This window comes from Scyliorhinus torazame, chromosome 24, assembly GCF_047496885.1.
Source record: "Scyliorhinus torazame isolate Kashiwa2021f chromosome 24, sScyTor2.1, whole genome shotgun sequence".
NCBI classification, from domain to species: Eukaryota; Metazoa; Chordata; class Chondrichthyes; order Carcharhiniformes; family Scyliorhinidae; genus Scyliorhinus; species Scyliorhinus torazame.
Genome location: NC_092730.1, coordinates 8529959 through 8556493, shown reverse-complemented (window position 1 = coordinate 8556493; position 26535 = coordinate 8529959). Strand labels below are relative to the sequence as shown.

Here is a 26535-nt window from a genome sequence, read left to right as displayed (position 1 = left end):
GGGAATTCGGTGCAGAGCGGGGTCTCGGTGCAGAGCGGGAATTCGGTGCAGAGCGGGGTCTCGGTGCAGAGCGGGGACTCGGTGCAGAGCGGGGACTCGGAGCAGAGCGGGGACTCGGGGCAGAGCGGGGACTCGGGGCAGAGCGGGGACTCGGGGACTCGGTGCAGAGCGGGGACTCGGTGCAGAGCGGGGACTCGGTGCAGAGCGGGGACTCGGGGCAGAGCGGGGACTCGGGGCAGAGCGGGGACTCGGGGCAGAGCGGGGACTCGGGGACTCGGTGCAGAGCGGGGACTCGGGGACTCGGTGCAGAGCGGGGACTCGGGGCAGAGCGGGGACTCGGAGCAGAGCGGGGACTCGGGGCAGAGCGGGGACTCGGGGCAGAGCGGGGACTCGGGGCAGAGCGGGGACTCGGGGACTCGGTGCAGAGCGGGGACTCGGTGCAGAGCGGGGACTCGGGGCAGAGCGGGGACTCGGGGCAGAGCGGGGACTCGGGGCAGAGCGGGGACTCGGTGCAGAGCGGGGACTCGGTGCAGAGCGGGGACTCGGTGCAGAGCGGGGACTCGGGGCAGAGCGGGGACTCGGGGCAGAGCGGGGACTCGGTGCAGAGCGGGGACTCGGGGCAGAGCGGGGACTCGGGGACTCGGTGCAGAGCGGGGACTCGGGGACTCGGAGCAGAGCGGGGACTCGGTGCAGAGCGGGGACTCGGGGCAGAGCGGGGACTCGGGGCAGAGTGGGGACTCGGAGCAGAGCGGGGACTCGGTGCTGAGCGGGAACTCGGTGCAGAGTGGGAATTCGGAGCAGAGCGGGGACTCGGTGCTGAGCGGGAACTCGGTGCAGAGCGGGAATTCGGTGCAGAGCGGGGACTCGGTGCAGAGCGGGGACTCGGTGCAGAGCGGGGACTCGGTGCAGAGCGGGGACTCGGTGCAGAGCGGGGACTCGGTGCTGAGCGGGAATTCGGTGCAGAGCGGGGACTCGGGGCAGAGCGGGGACTCGGGGCAGAGCGGGGACTCGGGGCAGAGCGGGGACTCGGGGCAGAGCGGGGACTCGGGGCAGAGCGGGGACTCGGGGCAGAGCGGGGACTCGGGGACTCGGTGCAGAGCGGGGACTCGGTGCAGAGCGGGGACTCGGGGCAGAGCGGGGACTCGGGGCAGAGCGGGGACTCGGGGCAGAGCGGGGACTCGGTGCAGAGCGGGGACTCGGTGCAGAGCGGGGACTCGGTGCAGAGCGGGGACTCGGGGCAGAGCGGGGACTCGGGGCAGAGCGGGGACTCGGTGCAGAGCGGGGACTCGGGGCAGAGCGGGGACTCGGGGACTCGGTGCAGAGCGGGGACTCGGGGACTCGGAGCAGAGCGGGGACTCGGTGCAGAGCGGGGACTCGGGGCAGAGCGGGGACTCGGGGCAGAGTGGGGACTCGGAGCAGAGCGGGGACTCGGTGCTGAGCGGGAACTCGGTGCAGAGTGGGAATTCGGAGCAGAGCGGGGACTCGGTGCTGAGCGGGAACTCGGTGCAGAGCGGGAATTCGGTGCAGAGCGGGGACTCGGTGCAGAGCGGGGACTCGGTGCAGAGCGGGGACTCGGTGCAGAGCGGGGACTCGGTGCAGAGCGGGGACTCGGTGCTGAGCGGGAATTCGGTGCAGAGCGGGGACTCGGGGCAGAGCGGGGACTCGGTGACTCGGAGCAGAGCGGGGACTCGGTGCAGAGCGGGGACTCGGGGCAGAGCGGGGACTCGGGGCAGAGTGGGGACTCGGTGCTGAGTGGGGAATCGGTGCTGAGTGGGAATTCGGTGCAGAGCGGGGACTCGGTGCTGAGCGGGAACTCGGTGCAGAGTGGGAATTCGGAGCAGAGCGGGGACTCGGTGCTGAGCGGGAACTCGGTGCAGAGTGGGAATTCGGTGCAGAGCGGGGACTCGGTGCAGAGCGGGGACTCGGTGCAGAGCGGGGACTCGGTGCAGAGCGGGGACTCGGTGCTGAGTGGGAATTCGGTGCAGAGCGGGGACTCGGAGCAGAGTGGGAATTCGGTGCAGAGCGGGGACTCGGGGCTGAGCGGGGACTCGGTGCAGAGCGGGAACTCGGTGCAGAGCGGGAACTCGGTGCAGAGCGGGGACTCGGTGCTGAGCGGGGAATTCGGAGCAGAGCGGGGAATTCGGAGCAGAGCGGGGAATTCGGAGCAGAGCGGGGAATTCGGTGCAGAGTGGGAATTCGGAGCAGAGTGGGGACTCGGTGCTGAGTGGGAATTCAGTGCAGAGCGGGAATTCGGAGCAGAGCGGGGACTCGGTGCTGAGTGGGAATTCGGTGCAGAGTGGGGACTCGGTGCTGAGTGGGAATTCAGTGCAGAGCGGGGACTCGGTGCTGAGTGGGAATTCAGTGCAGAGCGGGGACTCGGTGCTGAGCGGGGACTCGGTGCTGAGCGGGGAATTCGGTGCAGAGTGGGAATTCGGAGCAGAGCGGGGACTCGGTGCTGAGCGGGGACTCGGTGCTGAGCGGGGAATTCGGTGCAGAGTGGGGACTCGGGGCAGAGCGGGGACTCGGGGCAGGGCGGGGACTCGGGGCAGGGCGGGGACTCGGGGCAGAGCAGGGACTCGGGGCAGAGCGGGGACTCGGGGCAGAGCGGGGACTCGGAGCAGAGCGGGGACTCGGGGCAGAGCGGGGACTCGGGGCAGAGCGGGGACTCGGTGCAGAGTGGGAATTCGGTGCAGAGTGGGAATTCGGAGCAGGGCAGGAAGAGGCGCTTTTTGCTTTTTCTCCTTGCTTTGTAACTTTTAAATCTTCAGTGCGGGGTCTCGCCCTGCTGAAGCTGAGGCTACAATGGAGAGAGCTGATTGGCAGGTAGTGTGCAAGATCGGTGCGTCTTTACAACTTTCAGCAATTATAGTTTGAAAATAAATGTTGTGGTTTATAATCTGTCAGCTGTAATTGGTGGTAACGAGGACAAGGAAAGAATGCCATAGAGAATTGAATATAATCTGATATCAATCATCTCCCAAAGCTTTAATTTAAACAGCCTTGTTTTGCTCGTCTTGCTCCATGTGGGAAGCCGGGAACATTTCCAGTTCCCGAGACCAGCATGTGGGCAGGAAGTGTCTCCGGTTACAGCTCCTGGAAACCCGCGTTTCGGAGCTGGAGTACAGCTGGAGACACAGTGGAGCATCCGCGAGTTGGAGAGCATCATGGATAGCACGTAGAGAGAGGTGGTCACACCGCAGGCTCAGGCTCCGCAGGCAGGAAGGGAATGGGTGACCACCAGACAGAGCAAGAGAGCGAGGCAGGTAGTGCAGGAATCTCCTGTGGCCATTCCCCTGCAGAACAGATATACTGCTTTGGATACTGTTGAGGGGGATGGCCCCTCAGGGGGAAACAGCAACAGCCAGACTCGTGGCACCACGATTGGTTCTGCTGCAGAGGGGAGGGGTGATAAGTGTGACAGTGCAATAGTTATAGGGGATCCAATTGTAAAGGGAATAGACAGGCGTTTCTGTGGCTGCAAACGAGACTCCAGGATGGTGCGTTGCCCCCCTGGTGCTAGGGTCAAGGATGTCTCGGAGCGGGTACAGGACATTCTGGAGGGGGAGGGTGAACAGCCAGTGGCCGTGGTACACATCGGTACAAACGACATCGGCACCAATGACACAGGTAAAAAAACAGGGATGAGATCCTAAAGGCAGAATACAGGGAGTTAGGAAGAAAGTTGAGATGTCGGACCTCGAAGGTAGTGATCTCAGGATTACTACCGGTGCCACGTGCCAGTCAGAGTAGAAATGATGTATCGGATGAATTTGTGGCTGAAGAGATGGCGTTGTGGGGGGGCGGGGGGGGGGTTCAGATTCCTGGGGCAATGGGACTGGCTCTGGGGAAGGTGGGACCTGTTACAAACTGGACGGGTTACACCTGGGCAGGACTGGGACTGATGTCCTGGGGCGGGGGGGCGGGGGGGGGGGGGGTACTTCCTAGAAGGGTTAGGGAGGGTTTACACTAATATGGCAGGGGGGTGGAAACCTATGTAAAAACCCTCTCCCCATAACCCCTGATCCCCTTATTAATCAAGAACCTATCTATCTCTGTCTCAAAGACACTCAGTGAATTTGGCCTCCCACAGCCTTCTGCGGCAAAGAGTTCCACAGATTCACCACCCTCTGGCTGAAGAAATTCCTCCTCATCTCTGTTTTAAAGGATCGTCCCTTCAGTCTGAGGCTGTGTCCTCTGCTTCTAGTTTTTCCTACAAGTGGAAACATCCTCTCCACGTCCACTCTATCCAGGCCTCGCAGTATCCTGTAAGTTTCAATAAGATCCCCCCCTCATCCTTCTAAACTCCCAACGGGTACAGACCCAGAGTCCTCGGCCGTTCCTCACACAACGAGTTGGGATTACAGAGACATGGCTCCATTGTAGGTGTACTAAGTAGAGTTGACCAGGGAGAACCGGTGGATGTGGTTTATTTAGACTTTCAGAAGGATTTCGACAAGGTCTCACGTGGCAGATTACTTTGTAAAGTTAAAGCACATGGGATTATGGGTAGTGTTTCGAGATGGTTAGAAAGCTGGTTAGCAGACAGGAAGCAAAAAGTTGGAATAAATGGGTCTTTTTCTGATTGGCGGCAGTGACTAGTGGGGAACCGCAGGGATCTGTGCTGGGACCCCAACTGTTCACATTATATATTAAAGATTTGGACGAGGGAACCAAATGTATTATCTCCAGATTTGCTGATGATACAAAGTTGGGTGGGAGGATGAGCTGTGAGGGGGATACAGAGATGCTTCAGCGGGATTTGGACAGGCTGAGTGAGTGGGCAAACGCACGGCAGATGCAGTATAATGGTGATAAATGTGAGTTTGTCCGCTTCGGTAGCAAAAATAGGACGGCAGATTGTTATTTGAATGGGTGTAAATGGAGAGAGGCGGATACTGAGCGAGACCTTGGTGTCCTCGTGCATCAGTCGCTGAAAGTAAGCGCCCAGGTACAGCCGGCAGGAAAGAAGGCAAATGGTATGTTGACCTTCATAGCGAGAGGATTTGAGTATCGGAATAGAGATGTTTTACTGCGATTGTATCGGGCATTGTGAGGCCACACCTGGAGTATAGTGGGCAGTTCTGGTGTCCTTATCTGAGGAAGGATGTTCTTGCGATGGAGGGAGTGCCCGAAGGTTGATTCCTGGGATAGCGGGACTGTCACAGGAGGAGAAACTAAGTCGGTTCGGATTATATCCATTGGAGTTTAGACGAGTGAGAGGGGATCTCATAAAATTCTAACAGGATTGGACAGGGTGGATTGAGAAAGAATGTTCCCGGTGGTGGGGGAGATCAGAACTAGGGGTCACAGTTTGAGGGTCAGGGGTAAACCTTTTAGGACTGAGGTGAGGAGAAATTTCTTCACCCGGAGAGAGCGGCGAATCTGTGGAATTCGCTCCCACAGAAAGTAGTTGAGGCCAAAACATTGTGTAATGTCAAGCAGGAATGAGATTTGGCTCTTGGGGCTGAGGGGATCGAGGGATATGGGGGGGAGGCGGGATCAGGGTATTGAACTCGATGGTCAGCCATGATCATAATGAACGGAGGAGGAGGCTCGAGGGGCCGAATGGCCTCCTCCTGCTTCTATTTTCAATGTTTCTATTAGGGTCCAGTGACCTTCGACCAGGATGTCAGTCACCATTACCTCAGTTTATTTCCCCCGTCAGAGGGTCAGTACTGAGGGAGTGCCGCACTATCAGAGGGTCAGTACTGAGGGAGTGCCGCACTGTCAGAGGGTCAGTACTGATGGAGTGCCGCACTGTCAGAGGGTCAGTACTGAGGGAGTGCCGCACTGTCAGAGGGTCAGTACTGATGGAATGCTGCACTGTCAGAGGGTCAGTACTGAGGGAGTGCCGCACTCTCAGAGGGTCAGTACTGAGGGAGTGCCGCACTGTCAGAGGGTCAGTACTGAGGGAGCGCCGCACTGTCAGAGGGTCAGTACTGAGGGAGCGCCGCACTGTCAGAGGGTCAGTATTGAGGGAGTGCTGCACTGTCAGAGGGTCAGTACTGAGGGTGTGCTGCACTGTCAGAGGGTCAGTACTGAGGGAGAGCCACACAGTCAGAGGGTCAGTACTGAGGGAGTGCCGCACTGTCAGAGGATCAGTACTGAGGGAGTGCCGCACTGTCAGAGGGTCAGTACTGAGGGAGTGCCGCACTGTCAGAGGGTCAGTACTGAGGGAGTGCCGCACTGTCAGAGGGTCAGTACTGAGGGAGCGCCGCACTGTCAGAGGGTCAGTACTGAGGGAGTGCCGCACTGTCAGAGGGTCAGTACTGAGGGAGTGCTGCACTGTCGGAGGGTCAGTACTGAGGGAGTGCCGCACTGTCAGAGGGTCAGTACTGAGGGAGTGCCGCACTGTCAGAGGGTCAGTACTGAGGGAGTGCCGCACTGTCAGAGGGTCAGTACTGAGGGAGTGCCGCACTGTCAGAGGGTCAGTACTGAGGGAGTGCCGCACTGTCGGAGGGTCAGTACTGAGGGAGTGCCGCATTGTCAGAGGGTCAGTCCTGAGGGAGTGCCACACTGTCAGAGGGTCAGTACTGAGGGAGTGCCGCACTGTCAGAGGGTCAGTACTGAGGGGGCGCCGCACTGTCAGAGGGTCAGTACTGAGGGAGTGCCGCACTGTCAGAGGGTCAGTACTGAGGGAGCGCTGCACTGCCAGAGGGTCAGTACTGAGGGAGTGCCGCACTGTCAGAGGGTCAGTACTGAGGGAGTGCCGCACTGTCAGAGGGTCAGTACTGAGGGAGTGCCGCACTGTCAGAGGGTCAGTACTGAGGGAGTGCCGCACTGTCAGAGGGTCAGTACTGAGGGAGAGCCGCACTGTCAGAGGGTCAGTACTGAGGGAGTGCCGCATTGTCAGAGGGTCAGTACTGAGGGAGTGCCGCACTGTCAGAGGGTCAGTACTGAGGGAGTGCTGCACTGTCAGAGGGTCAGTGAAGAGGGAATAGCGTACCGTCGGAGGGGCCATCTCTCAGGATGAGTGGGCTGGGGGGGTGAGTTCCCCGGTGTCCGGGGGCCAATATTTATCCCTCGCCCAACATCACTAAACACAGATGATCTGGGCCATTCTCACATTGCTGTGTGTGGGATCTTGCTGTGTGTAAATTGGCTGCTGCGGTTCCCACATCACAACAGTGACCTCACTTCAAATACATTTTTTTTCAACAAACATTTTATTAAGGCATTTATGGTTTTAAAACAACAAAAGATACAAATACAAATGTAAACAGAAATCAGTGCGTAACACCCCCCCCCCCCCCCCCCCCCCCCCGCCAACACAGCTTATAGTCACAATTCCCCGGTGCCACCTCCTCTCAGGACGAACTTGATCTTCTCCAGCCTGAGACACCCGGCCATGTTGCTAAACCCATACCCCCGATTTCGGGGGCTCCGAGTCCCTCCAGGATAATAAGATCCGTCTCCGGGCTACCAAGGAGACAAAGGCGAAAGCGTCAGCCTCTCTCCCGCCCCCCCCCCTGGACTCCCGGGTCCTTCCGACACTCCGAAAATCGCCACCTCCGGACTCGGGGCCCCCCCCCCTCGTTTTTAGCCCCGTGGTCACGACATCGGCAAATCCCTCCCAGAACCCCCTCAGCTTCGGGCATGCCCAGAACATGTGGACCTGGTTTGCGGGCCCTCCTGCGCACCACCCACAACTGGCCCCCACCCCTTCAAACCTGCTCATCCGGGCCATGTGTGCCGGTGAACCACCTTGGATTGTATCAGGCTGAGCCTGGCACACGAGGACATGTTGACTCTGCTCAGAGCCTCCTCCCACAGACCCGCCTCTACCTCCTTACCCAACTCATCTGTCCTCTTGCGCTTTACCTCCCCTATCTGGGTTCCGTCCCACTCCAGTTCTTTATAAATTTCCGAGACCTTCCCCTCCCCCACTCCCGTTCCAGAAACGACCTTACCCTGTAATCCCTGGGGCGGTAGAAGTGGAAAGGTGCCTTCCCACAAAGTCCCTCACCTGCAGATAGCGAAACCCGTTCCCAGCCGGCAATTCAAACTCCTCCTCCAGATCCTCCAAACAGGGAACGCTCCCATCAATAAACACACCCCCAGCCTCTCAATCCCTGCTCTCTGCCACCTCCGATACCCCCCTTCCAGCCTCCCCGGGACAATCCGGTGATTGTCACAAATTGGAGCCCACACCGACGCTCCCTCCACTCCCATGTGCTTCCTCCACTGTCCCCAAACTCTCAGAGCCGCCACTACCTCCGGGCTTGCGGAGTACCGGGCCGGCGAGAACGGCAGAGGTGACGTTACCAATGCCCCTACATGATGCCGCCTCCACCCGCTCCCACACCGACCCCTCCCCCACTACCCACTTCCTGACACCCGACTTCAAATAAAACAAACGCACACGAATTGTTCATCCGCTTCAGGTTCCATTGACTGAACATCCAGATTGGCTAAAACTTTAATTTCAAATCGAGTTCAGGGCCCGAGTGAATCTTTACCCTCTGGCCAACAGTGAAGGTGTAACTAACCCTCTGTGTTCTGGGCAGATATCATCAATAATCTCACAAAGTGCCCGAGACACATCTCGCAAGCCTGCGACCGTGTCAACAATTTATCCAAAGCGATTCAGATAGAATTTGAGCCCAAGACATGGGCCGATATTCGGAACAGAAAGGAATGTAGCAATTTCTCCCTCCACACTGTCCCCATCAAACACTCCCAGGACAGGTACAGCACGGGGTTAGATACAGAGTAAAGCTCCCTCTACACTGTCCCCATCAAACACTCCCAGGACAGGCACAGCACGGGGTTAGATACAGAGTAAAGCTCCCTCTACACTGCCCCCATCAAACACTCCCAGGACAGGTACAGCTCGGGGTTAGATACAGAGTAAAGCTCCCTCTACACTGTCCCCATCAAACACTCCCAGGACAGGTACAGCATGGGGTTAGATACAGAGTAAAGCTCCCTCTACACGGTCCCCCATCAAACACTCCCAGGACAGGCACAGCACGGGGTTAGATACAGAGTAAAGCTCCCTCTACACTGCCCCCATCAAACACTCCCAGGACAGGTACAGCTCGGGGTTAGATACAGAGTAAAGCTCCCTCTACACTGTCCCCCATCAAACACTCCCAGGGCAGGTACAGCTCGGGGTTAGATACAGAGTAAAGCTCCCTCTACACTGTCCCCATCAAACACTCCCAGGACAGGTACAGCACGGGGTTAGATACAGAGTAAAGCTCCCTCTACACTGTCCCCATCAAACACTCCCAGGGCAGGTACAGCACGGGGTTAGATACAGAGTAAAGCTCCCTCTACACTGTCCCCATCAAACACTCCCAGGGCAGGTACAGCACGGGGTTAGATACAGAGTAAAGCTCCGTCTACACTGTCTCCATCAAACACTCCCAGGGCAGGTACAGCACGGGGTTAGATACAGAGTAAAGCTCCCTCTACACTGCCCCCATCAAACACTCCCAGGACAGGTACAGCTCGGGGTTAGATACAGAGTAAAGCTCCCTCTACACTGTCCCCATCAAACACTCCCAGGACAGGTACAGCACGGGGTTAGATACAGAGTAAAGCTCCCTCTACACTGTCCCCATCAAACACTCCCAGGGCAGGTACAGCACGGGGTTAGATACAGAGTAAAGCTCCGTCTACACTGTCTCCATCAAACACTCCCAGGGCAGGTACAGCACGGGGTTAGATACAGAGTAAAGCTCCCTCTGCACTGTCCCCATCAATCACTCCCAGGACAGGTACAGCACGGGGTTCGATACAGAGTAAAGCTCCCTCTACACTGTCCCCATCAAACACTCCCAGGGCAGGTACAGCACGGGGTTAGATACAGAGTAAAGCTCCGTCTACACTGTCTCCATCAAACACTTCCAGGGCAGGTACAGCACGGGGTTAGATACAGAGTAAAGTTCCCTCGACACTGTCCCCATCAAACACTCCCAGGACAGGTACAGCACGGGGTTAGATACAGAGTAAAGCTCCCTCTACACAGTCCCCATCAAACACTCCCAGGACAGGTACAGCACGGGGTTAGATACAGAGTAAAGCTCCCTCTACACTGTCCCCATCAAACACTCCCAGGACAGGTACAGCACGGGGTTAGATACAGAGTAAAGCTCCCTCTACACTGTCCCCATCAAACACTCCCAGGACAGGTACAGCACGGGGTTAGATACAGAGTAAAGCTCCCTCTACACTGTCCCCATCAAACAATCCCAGGACAGGTACAGCACGGGGTTAGATACAGAGTAAAGCTCCTTCCACACTGTCCCCATCAAACAATCCCAGGACAGGAACAGCACGGGGTTAGATACAGAGTAAAGCTCCCTCTACACTGTCCCCATCAAACACTCCCAGGATTGGTACAGCACGGGGTTAGATACAGAGTAAAGCTCCCTCTACACTGTCCCCATCAAACACTCCCAGGACAGGTACAGCACGGGGTTAGATACAGAGTAAAGCTCCCTCTACACGGTCCCCATCAAACACTCCCAGGACAGGCACAGCACGGGGTTAGATACAGAGTAAAGCTCCCTCTACACTGCCCCCATCAAACACTCCCAGGACAGGTACAGCTCGGGGTTAGATACAGAGTAAAGCTCCCTCTACACTGTCCCCATCAAACACTCCCAGGACAGGTACAGCACGGGGTTAGATACAGAGTAAAGCTCCCTCTACACTGTCCCCATCAAACACTCCCAGGGCAGGTACAGCACGGGGTTAGATACAGAGTAAAGCTCCGTCTACACTGTCTCCATCAAACACTCCCAGGGCAGGTACAGCACGGGGTTAGATACAGAGTAAAGCTCCCTCTGCACTGTCCCCATCAATCACTCCCAGGACAGGTACAGCACGGGGTTCGATACAGAGTAAAGCTCCCTCTACACTGTCCCCATCAAACACTCCCAGGGCAGGTACAGCACGGGGTTAGATACAGAGTAAAGCTCCGTCTACACTGTCTCCATCAAACACTTCCAGGGCAGGTACAGCACGGGGTTAGATACAGAGTAAAGTTCCCTCGACACTGTCCCCATCAAACACTCCCAGGACAGGTACAGCACGGGGTTAGATACAGAGTAAAGCTCCCTCTACACAGTCCCCATCAAACACTCCCAGGACAGGTACAGCACGGGGTTAGATACAGAGTAAAGCTCCCTCTACACTGTCCCCATCAAACACTCCCAGGACAGGTACAGCACGGGGTTAGATACAGAGTAAAGCTCCCTCTACACTGTCCCCATCAAACACTCCCAGGACAGGTACAGCACGGGGTTAGATACAGAGTAAAGCTCCGTCTACACTGTCTCCATCAAACATTCCCAGGACAGGTACAGCACGGGGTTAGATACAGAGTAAAGCTCCCTCTACACTGTCCCCATCAAACACTCCCAGGACAGGCACAGCACGGGGTTAGATACAGAGTAAAGCTCCCTCTACACTCTCCCCATCAAACACTCCCAGCACAGGTACAGCTCGGGGTTAGATACAGAGTAAAGCTCCCTCTACACTGTCCCCATCAAACACTCCCAGGACAGGTACAGCATGGGGTTAGATACAGAGTAAAGCTCCCTCTACACTGTCCCCATCAAACAATCCCAGGACAGGGACAGCACGGGGTTAGATACAGAGTAAAGCTCCCTCTACACTGTCCCCATCAAACACTCCCAGGACAGGTACAGCACGGGGTTAGATACAGGGTAAAGCTCCCTCTACACTGTCCCCGTCAAACACTCCTCGGACAGGTACAGCACGGGGTTAGATACAGAGTAAAGCTCCCTCTACACTGTCCCCATCAAATACTCCCAGCACAGGTACAGCACGGGGTTAGATACAGAGTAAAGCTCCCTCTACACGGTCCCCATCAAACACTCCCAGGACAGGTACAGCACGGGGTTAGATACAGAGTAAAGCTCCCTCTACACTGTCCCCATCAAACACTCCCAGGACAGGTACAGCACGGGGTTAGATACAGAGTAAAGCTCCTTCCACACTGTCCCCATCAAACACTCCCAGGACAGGAACAGCACGGGGTTAGATACAGAGTAAAGCTCCCTCTACACTGTCCCCATCAAACACTCCCAGGATTGGTACAGCACTGGGTTAGATACAGAGTAAAGCTCCCTCTACACTGTCCCCATCAAACACTCCCAGAACAGGTACAGCACGGGGTTAGATACAGAGTAAAGCTCCCTCTACACTGCCCCCATCAAACACACACAGGACAGGTACAGCACGGGGTTCGATACAGAGTAAAGCTCCCTCTACACTGTCCCCATCAAACACTCCCAGGGCAGGTACAGCACGGGGTTAGATACAGAGTAAAGCTCCGTCTACACTGTCTCCATCAAACATTCCCAGGACAGGTACAGCACGGGGTTATATAAAGAGTAAAGCTCCCTCTACACTGTCCCCATCAAACACTCCCAGGACAGGCACAGTACGGGGTTAGATACAGAGTAAAGCTCCCTCTACACTGCCCCCATCAAACACTCCCAGGACAGGTACAGCTCGGGGTTAGATACAGAGTAAAGCTCCCTCTACACTGTCCACATCAAACACTCCCAGGACAGGTACAGCACAGGGTTAGATACAGAGTAAAGCTCCCACTACACTGTCCCCATCAAACACTCCCAGGACAGGGACAGCACGGGGTTAGATACAGAGTAAAGCTCCCTCTACACTGTCCCCATCAAACACTCCCAGGACAGGTACAGCACGGGGTTAGATACAGGGTAAAGCTCCCTCTACACTGTCCCCGTCAAACACTCCTCGGACAGGGACAGCTCGGGGTTAGATACAGAGTAAAGCTCCCTCTACACTGTCCCCATCAAACACTCCCAGGACAGGTACAGCACGGGGTTAGATACAGAGTAAAGCTCCCACTACACGGTCCCCATCAAACACTCCCAGGACAGGCACAGCACGGGGTTAGATACAGAGTAAAGCTCCCTCTACACTGCCCCCATCAAACACTCCCAGGACAGGTACAGCTCGGGGTTAGATACAGAGTAAAGCTCCCTCTACACTGTCCCCATCAAACACTCCCAGGACAGGTACAGCACGGGGTTAGATACAGAGTAAAGCTCCCTCTACACTGTCCCCATCAAACACTCCCAGGGCAGGTACAGCACGGGGTTAGATACAGAGTAAAGCTCCGTCTACACTGTCTCCATCAAACACTCCCAGGGTAGGTACAGCACGGGGTTAGATACAGAGTAAAGCTCCCTCTGCACTGTCCCCATCAATCACTCCCAGGACAGGTACAGCACGGGGTTCGATACAGAGTAAAGCTCCCTCTACACTGTCCCCATCAAACACTCCCAGGGCAGGTACAGCACGGGGTTAGATACAGAGTAAAGCTCCGTCTACACTGTCTCCATCAAACACTCCCAGGGCAGGTACAGCACGGGGTTAGATACAGAGTAAAGTTCCCTCTACACTGTCCCCATCAAACACTCCCAGGACAGGTACAGCACGGGGTTAGATACAGAGTAAAGCTCCCTCCACACAGTCCCCATCAAACACTCCCAGGACAGGTACAGCACGGGGTTAGATACAGAGTAAAGCTCCCTCTACACTGTCCCCATCAAACAATCCCAGTACAGGTACAGCACGGGGTTAGATACAGAGTAAAGCTCCTTCCACACTGTCCCAATCAAACACTCCCAGGACAGGATCAGCACGGGGTTAGATACAGAGTAAAGCTCCCTCTACACTGTCCCCATCAAACACTCCCAGGATTGGTACAGCACGGGGTTAGATACAGAGTAAAGCTCCCTCTACACTGTCCCCATCAAACACTCCCAGGACAGGTACAGCACGGGGTTAGATACAGAGTAAAGCTCCCTCTACACTGTCCCCATCAAACACTCCCAGAACAGGTACAGCACGGGGTTAGATACAGAGTAAAGCTCCGTCTACACTGTCTCATTCAAACATTCCCAGGACAGGTACAGCACGGGGTTAGATACAGAGTAAAGCTCCCTCTACACTGTCCCCATCAAACACTCCCAGGACAGGCACAGCACGGGGTTAGATACAGAGTAATGCTCCCTCTACACTGTCCCCATCAAACACTCCCAGGACAGGTACAGCACGGGGTTAGATATAGAGTAAAGCTCCCTCTACACTGTCCCCATCAAACATTCCCAGGACAGGTACAGCACGGGGTTATATACAGAGTAAAGCTCCCTCTACACTGTCCCCATCAAACACTCCCAGGACAGGCACAGTACGGGGTTAGATACAGAGTAAAGCCCCCTCTACACTGCCCCCATCAAACACTCCCAGGACAGGTACAGCTCGGGGTTAGATACAGAGTAAAGCTCCCTCTACACTGTCCACATCAAACACTCCCAGGACAGGTACAGCACGGGGTTAGATACAGAGTAAAGCTCCCTCTACACTGTCCCCATCAAACACTCCCAGGACAGGGACAGCACGGGGTTAGATACAGAGTAAAGCTCCCTCTACACTGTCCCCATCAAACACTCCCAGGACAGGTACAGCACGGGGTTAGATACAGGGTAAAGCTCCCTCTACACTGTCCCCGTCAAACACTCCTCGGACAGGGACAGCTCGGGATTAGATACAGAGTATAGCTCCCTCTACACTGTCCCCATCAAACACTCCCAGGACAGGTACAGCACGGGGTTAGATACAGAGTAAAGCTCCCTCTGCACTGTCCCCAACAAACACTCCCAGGACAGGTACAGCACGGGGTTAGATACAGAGTAAAGCTCCCTCTACACGGTCCCCATCAAACACTCCCAGGACAGGCACAGCACGGGGTTAGATACAGAGTAAAGCTCCCTCTACACTGCCCCCATCAAACACTCCCAGGACAGGTACAGCTCGGGGTTAGATACAGAGTAAAGCTCCCTCTACACTGTCCCCATCAAACACTCCCAGGACAGGTACAGCACGGGGTTAGATACAGAGTAAAGCTCCCTCTACACTGTCCCCATCAAACACTCCCAGGGCAGGTACAGCACGGGGTTAGATACAGAGTAAAGCTCCGTCTACACTGTCTCCATCAAACACTCCCAGGGCAGGTACAGCACGGGGTTAGATACAGAGTAAAGCTCCCTCTGCACTGTCCCCATCAATCACTCCCAGGACAGGTACAGCACGGGGTTCGATACAGAGTAAAGCTCCCTCTACACTGTCCCCATCAAACACTCCCAGGGCAGGTACAGCACGGGGTTAGATACAGAGTAAAGCTCCGTCTACACTGTCTCCATCAAACACTCCCAGGGCAGGTACAGCACGGGGTTAGATACAGAGTAAAGTTCCCTCTACACTGTCCCCATCAAACACTCCCAGGACAGGTACAGCACGGGGTTAGATACAGAGTAAAGCTCCCTCTACACAGTCCCCATCAAACACTCCCAGGACAGGTACAGCACGGGGTTAGATACAGAGTAAAGCTCCCTCTACACTGTCCCCATCAAACACTCCCAGGACAGGTACAGCACGGGGTTAGATATAGAGTAAAGCTCCCTCTACACTGTCCCCATCAAACACTCCCAGGACAGGTACAGCACAGGGTTAGATACAGAGTAAAGCTCCCTCTACACTGTCCCCATCAAACAATCCCAGTACAGGTACAGCACGGGGTTAGATACAGAGTAAAGCTCCTTCCACACTGTCCCAATCAAACACTCCCAGGACAGGAACAGCACGAGGTTAGATACAGAGTAAAGCTCCCTCTACACTGTCCCCATCAAACACTCCCAGGATTGGTACAGCACGGGGTTAGATACAGAGTAAAGCTCCCTCTACACTGTCCCCATCAAACACTCCCAGGACAGGTACAGCACGGGGTTAGATACAGAGTAAAGCTCCCTCTACACTGTCCCCATCAAACACTCCCAGAACAGGTACAGCACGGGGTTAGATACAGAGTAAAGCTCCGTCTACACTGTCTCCATCAAACATTCCCAGGACAGGTACAGCACGGGGTTAGATACAGAGTAAAGCTCCCTCTACACTGTCCCCATCAAACACTCCCAGGACAGGCACAGCACGGGGTTAGATACAGAGTAAAGCTCCCTCTACACTGTCCCCATCAAACACTCCCAGGACAGGTACAGCACGGGGTTAGATATAGAGTAAAGCTCCCTCTACACTGTCCCCATCAAACATTCCCAGGACAGGTACAGCACGGGGTTATATACAGAGTAAAGCTCCCTCTACACTGTCCCCATCAAACACTCCCAGGACAGGCACAGTACGGGGTTAGATACAGAGTAAAGCTCCCTCTACACTGCCCCCATCAAACACTCCCAGGACAGGTACAGCTCGGGGTTAGATACAGAGTAAAGCTCCCTCTACACTGTCCACATCAAACACTCCCAGGACAGGGACAGCACGGGGTTAGATACAGAGTAAAGCTCCCTCTACACTGTCCCCATCAAACACTCCCAGGACAGGGACAGCACGGGGTTAGATACAGAGTAAAGCTCCCTCTACACTGTCCCCATCAAACACTCCCAGGACAGGTACAGCACGGGGTTAGATACAGGGTAAAGCTCCCTCTACACTGTCCCCGTCAAACACTCCTCGGACAGGGACAGCTCGGGGTTAGATACAGAGTAAAGCTCCCTCTACACTGTCCCCATCAAACACTCCCAGGACAGGTACAGCACGGGGTTAGATACAGAGTAAAGCTCCCACTACACGGTCCCCATCAAACACTCCCAGGACAGGCACAGCACGGGGTTAGATACAGAGTAAAGCTCCCTCTACACTGCCCCCATCAAACACTCCCAGGACAGGTACAGCTCGGGGTTAGATACAGAGTAAAGCTCCCTCTACACTGTCCCCATCAAACACTCCCAGGACAGGTACAGCACGGGGTTAGATACAGAGTAAAGCTCCCTCTACACTGTCCCCATCAAACACTCCCAGGGCAGGTACAGCACGGGGTTAGATACAGAGTAAAGCTCCGTCTACACTGTCCCCATCAAACACTCCCAGGACAGGTACAGCACGGGGTTAGATACAGAGTAAAGTTCCCTCTACACTGTCCCCATCAAACACTCCCAGGACAGGTACAGCACGGGGTTAGATACAGAGTAAAGCTCCCTCTACACAGTCCCCATCAAACACTCCCAGGACAGGTACAGCACGGGGTTAGATACAGAGTAAAGCTCCCTCTACACTGTCCCCATCAAACACTCCCAGGACAGGTACAGCACGGGGTTAGATATAGAGTAAAGCTCCCTCTACACTGTCCCCATCAAACACTCCCAGGACAGGTACAGCACGGGGTTAGATACAGAGTAAAGCTCCCTCTACACTGTCCCCATCAAACAATCCCAGTACAGGTACAGCACGGGGTTAGATACAGAGTAAAGCTCCTTCCACACTGTCCCAATCAAACACTCCCAGGACAGGAACAGCACGGGGTTAGATACAGAGTAAAGCTCCCTCTACACTGTCCCCATCAAACACTCCCAGGATTGGTACAGCACGGGGTTAGATACAGAGTAAAGCTCCCTCTACACTGTCCCCATCAAACACTCCCAGAACAGGTACAGCACGGGGTTAGATACAGAGTAAAGCTCCCACTACACTGTCCCCATCAAACACTCCCAGGACAGGGACAGCACGGGGTTAGATACAGAGTAAAGCTCCCTCTACACTGTCCCCATCAAACACTCCCAGGATTGGTACAGCACGGGGTTAGATACAGAGTAAAGCTCCCTCTACACTGTCCCCATCAAACACTCCCAGAACAGGTACAGCACGGGGTTAGATACAGAGTAAAGCTCCCACTACACTGTCCCCGTCAAACACTCCTCGGACAGGGACAGCTCGGGGTTAGATACAGAGTAAAGCTCCCTCTACACTGTCCCCATCAAACACTCCCAGGACAGGTACAGCACGGGGTTAGATACAGAGTAAAGCTCCCACTACACGGTCCCCATCAAACACTCCCAGGACAGGCACAGCACGGGGTTAGATACAGAGTAAAGCTCCCTCTACACTGCCCCCATCAAACACTCCCAGGACAGGTACAGCTCGGGGTTAGATACAGAGTAAAGCTCCCTCTACACTGTCCCCATCAAACACTCCCAGGACAGGTACAGCACGGGGTTAGATACAGAGTAAAGCTCCCTCTACACTGTCCCCATCAAACACTCCCAGGGCAGGTACAGCACGGGGTTAGATACAGAGTAAAGCTCCGTCTACACTGTCTCCATCAAACACTCCCAGGGCAGGTACAGCACGGGGTTAGATACAGAGTAAAGCTCCCTCTACACTGTCCCCATCAATCACTCCCAGGACAGGTACAGCACGGGGTTCGATACAGAGCAAAGCTCCCTCTACACTGCCCCCATCAAACACTCCCAGGACAGGTACAGCACAGGGTTAGATACAGAGTAAAGCTCCCTCTACACTGTCCCCATCAAACACTCCCAGCACAGGGGCTACACACACTGTTTTTCTCTGTATAATTTAAAGGCCTTTGCTGATTCTTTCTGACCCTGTGCTGCTCTGTCACTGACACTCGAACGTTAGGCGTGCAGGTTACAGGAAAACCACATGTGTAACTGAACGGGTTTACTTCCTCTACCAGTTGTCAGTATGAAGCGGTTGGTGAATCTTCAGCTCAGTCTGTCGACAAGGTTCTGAGGCCTCGGGCTGCTCCCACAGTGCCTTCCCAGGAGCTGTGATGCCTCACTGTATGATCCTTCACCCTGGGCGAGCGCTGGCTCTGTGTGTGGGTGTGTGTGTGTGTGGGTGAGATATTTGGTGTGTGTGCAGCAGGCACACACATCCCCGGGCGGGGTGTGGGTTGTTCTGGGAGTGAGCGGTTACCCGTCTCAGAAAGGGCGGGGCAGAAGTTTCTGGACACCCCCTCCCACTCCCCAAGTCGAATGAACACCCCTCAGCACAGAGCAGTGGGTGTTCAGTGGGTATTCAACCAGGGCCTCACAGCGAGACAAACTCATCCCCGCAGCTCTCACCCAGGTCCTGGGGTGACATCTGTACACGGACACGCACAAACACGCGACACACACACACACAAATGCGACACACACACAAACCCGTGACACGCACAAACACACATAAACACGCAAAACACAAACCCATGACACAAACACGACACACACCTGACACACGCACACACACCTGACACACGCACACACCTGACACACGCACACACACCTGACACACGCACACACCTGACACACGCACACACACCTGACACACGCACACAAACACGGCACACGCACACAAACACGTCACACAGAAACGCGACACATGCACACAAACGCGACACACACACAGACATGTGGCACACACACAAACCTGTGACACACGCACACAAACGTGACACACAAACACGTGACACAAACGCGACACACACAGACATGTGGCACACACACAAACCTGACACACAAACACGTGACACAAACGCGACACACACAGACATGTGGCACACACACAAACCTGACACACAAACACGTGACACAAACGCGACACACACACACACACACAGACATGCGACACACACACAAACACGTGGCACACACGCAAACCTGTGACACACGCACACAAACGTGACACACAAACACGTGATACAAACGCGACACACACACAAACCTGTCACATAGGCACACAAACACGGTGACACACGCATACACAAACACACACAGATGAAACATCCCAAAGTCCCCCCACAGCACCGGGCAGCTGCTTCTCCGCTCAGCGTTGTGCTGTTGAGCTTCAGGAAGGAAGCTTGAGAAAGCCGACTTGTGACGCTAATAAATATGATTATAATTTCCATCTCGAGGGTTGGAATATAAAGTCACAGGGGTGATGCTGCAGCTTTACAAATCCCCGGGTAGGTCCCACTCGGGAGTCACTGGGAGCAGATCGGGCCACCAGATCTCAGGGAGGGTATTTCAGCCTTGGAGGGGGTGCAAGGAGGATTTACACAAAGATTACCTGGACTTCAGGGGTTAAGCGAGGAGGAGAGATTACCCAATGTTTAAAAAAAAACAAAAAACATTTTTACAGAACCGGTTAGGCCGCCATTTGCTGCCCTTCCCTAATTGCCCCGAGGCGGTGGGTGGGCCGCCATCTTGAACCCGCCGCAGTCCCACGCGGTGTAGGTACACCCGCTGTGCTGTTAGGGAGGGAGTTCCAGGGTGTTGCCCCGGCGACAGTGAGGGAACGGCCGATATATTTCCCAGTCGGGGTGGTGAGTGACTCGGAGGGGAGCCTCCAGGTGGTGGGGGGTTCCCAGGTATCTGCTGCTCTTGTCCCTCTAGGTGGTGGAGGACGTGGGTTTGGAAGGTGCTGCCTGAGGAGCCTCGGTGAGTTGCTGCCGTGCGTCTCAGGCCTGCTATCACTCGAAAGGGTGGGAGAGGTCAGGAATTCTCTCCCCCAAACAGCAGTTGAAGCGGGAACAGTTAAAGGCAGGAACGTTGAGTTAGGCCCGAAATCAGCCATGATCTCATTGAATGGCGGGATAGGCTGGAGGGACGGGCTGAATGCCAGCGAGGACAGCTCCCACGCGCACTCAGGGCTCGGGAAGCTGTTTGGCCTGCCGGTCAGTCACTCTCTGGCAAACAGGCCAACCCCTGTGGCCTCAGAGTTTGGTCCAGTGAGGCCATCCTGACCCACATTAGCGATGGTACGTACAATGTGCTTTGAACACCGGCACGCATTTCTGTAAAACATTCCTCCACTGCCAAGGTGAACCAATGCTTTCGCTTTTACTTGGGTATCTCAGACTCAAAGTACACCGTCATCTCCAGACTCGACAATCCCAACCCTCACCTCAATGCTCCTCCACGTTCTCCCCTCAGGAGACCTCAGCTCATTCCAAACACGGCCCACCACCGAGCCCCTGTTCACCCACCACAACCGCTCGCTGACCTCCTCCAATCCCTACATCCCCTCCTGATCTCTGTAACCTCCTCCAGCCCCTACATCCCCTCCCGATCTCTGTAACCTCCTCCAGCCCCTACAACCCTCCCTATCTCTGTAACCTCCTCCAGCCCCTACATCCCCTCCCGATCTCTGTAACCTCCTCCAGCCCCTACAACCCTCCCTATCTCTGTAACCTCCTCCAGCCGCTACAACCCTCCCTATCTCTGTAACCTCCTCCAGCCCCTACACCCCTCCCTATCTCTGTAACCTCCTCCAGCCCCTACAACCCTCCATATCTCTGTAACCTCCTCCAGCCCTGACAACCCTCCCTATCTCTGTAACCTCCTCCAGTCCCTACATCCCCTCCCTATCTCTGTAACCTCCTCCAGTCCCTATATCCCCTATCTCTGTAACCTCCTCCAGTCCCTACAAACCTCCCTATCTCTGTAACCTCCTCCAGCCCTGACAACCCTCCCTATCTCTGTAACCTCCTCCAGTCCCTACATCCCCTCCCTATCTCTGTAACCTCCTCCAGTCCCTACAATCTCTCCCTATCTCTGTAACCTCCTCCAGCCCCTAAAACCCTCCCTATCTCTGTAACCTCCTCCAACCCCTACAACCCTCCCTATCTCTGTAACCTCCTCCAGTCCCCACAACCCTCCCTATCTCTGTAACCTCCTCCAGCCCCTACAACCCTCCCTATCTCTGTAACCTCCTCCAGCCCCTACACCCTCCCTATCTCTGTAACCTCCTCCAGCCCCTACAACCCTCCCTATCTCTGTAACCTCCTCCAGCCCCAACAACCCTCCCTATCTCTGTAACCTCCTCCAGTCCCTACAACCCTCCCTATCTCTGTAACCTCCTCCAGTCCCTACAACCCTCCCTATCTCTGTAACCTCCTCCAGCCCCTACAACCCTCCCTATCTCTGTAACCTCCTCCAGCCCCTACAACCCTCCCTATCTCTGTAACCCCCTCCAGCCCCTACAACCCGCCCTATATCTGTAACCTCCTCCAGCTCCTACAACCCTGCCTATCTCTGTGACCTCCTCCAGCCCCTACAACCCTCCCTATCTCTGTAACCTCCTCCAGCCCCTACAACCCTCCCTATATCTGTAACCTCCTCCAGCCCCTACACCCCTCCCTATCTCTGTAACCTCCTCCAGCCCCTACAACCCTCCATATCTCTGTGTCCTCCTCCAGCCCCTACACCCCTCCCTATCTCTGTAACCTCCTCCAGCCCCTACAACCCTCCCTATATCTGTAACCTCCTCCAGCCCCTACACCCCTCCCTATCTCTGTAACCTCCTCCAGTCCCTCCAACCCTCCCTATCTCTGTAACCTCCTCCAGTCCCTACAAACCTCCCTATCTCTGTAACCTCCTCCAGTCCCTACAACCCTCCCTATCTCTGTAACCTCCTCCAGTCCTTACCACCCTCCGAGATCTCTGTAACCTCCTCCAGCCCCGTACAACCCTCCGAGATCTCTGCGCTCCTCCAATTCCGGCCTCTTGACCATCCCCCCCATTCCCTTCGCTCCACCATTGGCGGCTGTGCCTTCAGCTGCCGGAGGGGGGGGGGGGGGGGGGGGGGGGGGGCCTGAGCTCCGGAAGCCTCTCGCTGAACCTTTCCTTCGATCTCTCTCCTTACAATCAACCCCTTTGACACCTTTCCCGAGTGTCCCGGGCTGGTGCCATCAAGCACCTAGGAGTGACCGGCGTCGCAGACTCTCTTCATCCTGTTCCCGTGTGTCTTCCGAGAATGTTAATGGGACTCTTTGTGGAGCGTACGACTCCCACGAGAGGCTGCACCTCACCCAACTGGGTGTTTTGTCCAGGAGCCCGGCCTGGAAAACGCCTTGCCAGCTATTCGACTGCAATATGCAGTCATCCCGGGGGCGGCCTTTCAGCCAACACCCAGTCACGCCAGCAGGGGTCGCTCGTCCGCGGTCAGGACCGTGAACCCCGGCTGATTCCCACACCATTCCGAGCACAGCAAGATCCCACACACATCTGCTTTTAGCGATGTTGGTCGAGGGATAAACATTGGCCCCAGGGAGAACTCACCCCACAGCAACCCCCCCCCCCCTCTCAATACTGGCCGTGGAATCTATTACCCCAAACCCCCCCCCCCCTGCCGACGGTAAGCGGAGCCTCGGTTTAATGTCTCAACCTGAAGCACTCCCTCAGTACTGACCCTCTGACAGTGCGGCACTCCCTCAGTACTGACCCTCTGACAGTGCGGCACTCCCTCAGTACTGACCCTCTGACAGTGCGGTGCTCCCTCAGTACTGACCCTCTGACAGTGCAGCACTCACTCAGTACTGAGCCTCTGACAGTGCAGCACTCCCTCAGTACTGACCCTCTGACAGTGCGGCACTCCCTCAGTACTGACCCTCTGACAGTGCAGCACTCCCTCAGTACTGACCCTCTGACAGTGCGGTGCTCCCTCAGTACTGACCCTCTGACAGTGCGGTGCTCCCTCAGTACTGAGCCTCTGACAGTGCGGCACTCCCTCAGTACTGACCCTCTCACAGTGCGGCAATCCCTCAGTACTGACCCTCTGACAGTGCTGCGCTCCCTCAGTACTGACCCTCTGACAGTGCGGCACTCCCTCAGTACTGACCCTCTCACAGTGCGGCACTTCCTCAGTACTGACCCTCTGACAGTGCGGCACTCCCTCAGTACTGACCCTCTGACAGTGCGGTGCTCCCTCAGTACTGACCCTCTGACAGTGCGGCACTCCCTCAGTACTGACCCTCTGACAGTGCACCACTCCCTCAGTACTGACCCTCTGACAGTGCGGCACTCCCTCAGTACTGACCCTCTGACAGTGCGGCACTCCCTCAGTACTGACCCTCTGACAGTGCGGCACTTCCTCAGTACTGACCCTCTGACAGTGCGGCACTTCCTCAGTACTGACCCTCTGACAGTGCGGCACTCCCTCATTACTGACCCTCTGACAGTGCAACACTCCCTTAGTACTGACCCTCTGACAGTGCCGCACTCCCTCAGTACTGACCCTCTGACAGTGCAGCACTCCCTCAGTACTGACCCTCTGACAGTGCGGCGCTCCCTCAGTACTGACCCTCTGACAGTGCAGCACTCCCCCAGTACTGACCCTCTGACAGTGCGGCACTCCCTCAGTACTGACCCTCTGACAGTGCGGCACTCCCTCAGTACTGACCCTCTGACAGTGCGGCACTCCCTCAGTACTGACCCTCTGACAGTGCAGCACTCCCTCAGTACTGACCCTCTGACAGTGCAGCACTCCCTCAGTACTGACCCTCTGACAGTGCGGCACTCCCTCAGTACTGACACTCTGACAGTGCAGCGCTCCCTCAGTACTGACCCTCTGACAGTGCAGCACTCCCTCAATACTGACCCTCTGACAGTGCGGCTCTCCCTCAGTGCTGACCCTCTGACAGTGCAGCACTCCCTCAGCACGGACCCTCTGACAGTGCAGCACTCCCTCAGTACTGACCCTCTGACTGTGCAGCACTCCCTCAGGACTGACCCTCTGACAGTGCGGCACTCCCTCAGTACTGACCCTCTGACAGTGCGGCACTCCCTCAGTACTGACCCTCTGACAGTGCGGCACTCCCTCAGTACTGACCCTCTGACAGTGCAGCACTCCCTCAGTACTGACCCTCCCTCAGTACTGACCCTCTGACAGTGCAGCGCTCCCTCAGTACTGACCCTCTGACAGTGCGACACTCCCTCAGTACTGACCCTCTGGCAGTGCGGCAATCCCTCAGTACTGACCCTCTGACAGTGCAGCACTCCCTCAGCACTGACCCTCTGACAGTGCGGCAATCCCTCAGTACTGACCCTCTGACAGTGCAGCACTCCCTCAGTACTGACCCTCTGACAGTGCGGCACTCCCTCAGCACTGACCCTCTGACAGTGCGGCTCTCCCTCAGTACTGACCCTCTGACAGTGCAGCGCTCCCTCAGTACTGACCCTCTGACAGTGCAGCACTCCCTCAGTACTGACCCCCTGACAGTGCGGCGCTCCCTCAGTACTGACCCTCTGACAGTGCGGAACCCCCTCAGTACTGACCCTCTGACAGTGCGGAACCCCCTCAGTACTGACCCTCTGACAGTGCGGCACTCCCTCAGTACTGACCCTCTGACAGTGCGGCACTCCCTCAGTACTGACCCTCTGACAGTGCGACACTCCCTCAGTACTGACCCTATGACAGCGCGGCGCTCCCTCAGCACTAACACTTTGGGGAAAATGAGCCTGGACGATGGGAGCTTAATTTTCTGAAGCTGGGGGTTGGGGGAGGAATTAAACTCATCAACGTAGGTGGGAGTGTGGGTGACCGACTGATGCCAACTGATGGCAACATGCCAACAATTGAAAGCTCTCCGTTTCGAAGAGTGAGTGCTGACAAGTGAGTGGTTGATTCGAACAGTTAAGATGCTCGTGTGTAAGCCGGAGATAAGATCAGTATCGGCGGGGAAGGCACAGCAGTGAGGTCGAAAACGGAAGCAAGATCGAGCAAACGAGAGAGAGAGAGCGTTAATGACTTCTCCTTTTTTCGAGCTTGGCACTATGGTAAGAATGTAGGTAATCGAACCTTAAACACGTCGCCGTACGTTCCGCTCCCGATCCGCTGGATCAACTCGAAGTCATCCATGGGGTTTCTGTCAGATATGACCAGCTCCATCTCGGGGCTGTCGTAGAACACGCTGTTCATCATCGTGGGCAGGACAGCTGCAGACAACTCCCCCCCCCCCGCCACCCCCCCCGCGCTCGATCACCGTCGTTCCCTCGCGCTCGCCTTCTCTGCCCACCCGCAGTCCTCCCCACGGCAGTTACAGGATCCTGCTCGGCCGCTCCTGGGACATTTGCCGGCAGATTAATCTCCTCAGCACATCGACGTACTTTTCCTGTTCCTGTTATGCGCAGCTGTGCAGCAAGGTAGCCTTACATCTCGGAGCGTCTGTCTGGCTGACAAAGTGTGACACCTCCAGGCAGAACTGCATCCACGCGATCAGCATCCTGCAGGCTTGTCCCCTGTCCAGGAACTCGACCCAGCCACATTAATACTGCAGCTACCAGGGCAGGTCAGAGGCTGGGAATCCTGCGGAGAGCAACTCACCTCCTGACTCCCCCCCCAAAGCCCGTCCCCCATCTACACAGAGTCAGAGGGAATACTCTCCACTTTTTCTTTTAATAATCTTTTTTTTTTAATTAATATATTTTATTCGAGTTTTTTGGCCAAACATAACAATACGCAGTGTTTCTTTCACACAACAATAAAGCAATATAAATAACCGTGGCCAGTTTTAAACAAATAAATAAATAATATATAAACAAAAACAAAACTAAATGGCAACTGCCTTGTCCAAAATAAATACTCTCCAAAAATACAATCCAACAGTCCAATATACAATTACCTATAACAAATACCTATACATATACAATAACATCCCTGAGAGTCCGTCCGATTCCTCCCCCCTCCCCCCCGGGTTGCTGCTGTTGTCTACTTCTTTTCCGTTCCCTCTATCTTTCTGTGAGGTAGTCGACGAACGGTTGCCACCGCCTGGTGAACCCCTGAGCCGAACCCCTTAACACGAACTTAATCCGTTCTAACTTTATAAACCCTGCCATATCGTTTATCCAGGTCTCCACACCCGGGGGTTTGGCTTCC

At 55.6% G+C, this 26535-nt stretch overlaps 1 protein-coding gene across 1 annotated transcript in view; it reads right to left on the bottom strand.

The window, feature by feature from the left end:
• map4k1 (mitogen-activated protein kinase kinase kinase kinase 1) overlaps nucleotides 1–25625 on the bottom strand; it is a 154675-nt gene extending 129050 nt beyond the window's left edge. The window contains exon 1 of the mRNA XM_072489657.1: nucleotides 25459–25625. Coding sequence (XP_072345758.1) covers nucleotides 25459–25581 — 123 coding nt within the window. The 5' untranslated portion in view covers nucleotides 25582–25625. The remainder of the gene's footprint in view (nucleotides 1–25458) is intronic.
• Between the last annotated feature and the right edge of the window lie 910 nt (nucleotides 25626–26535).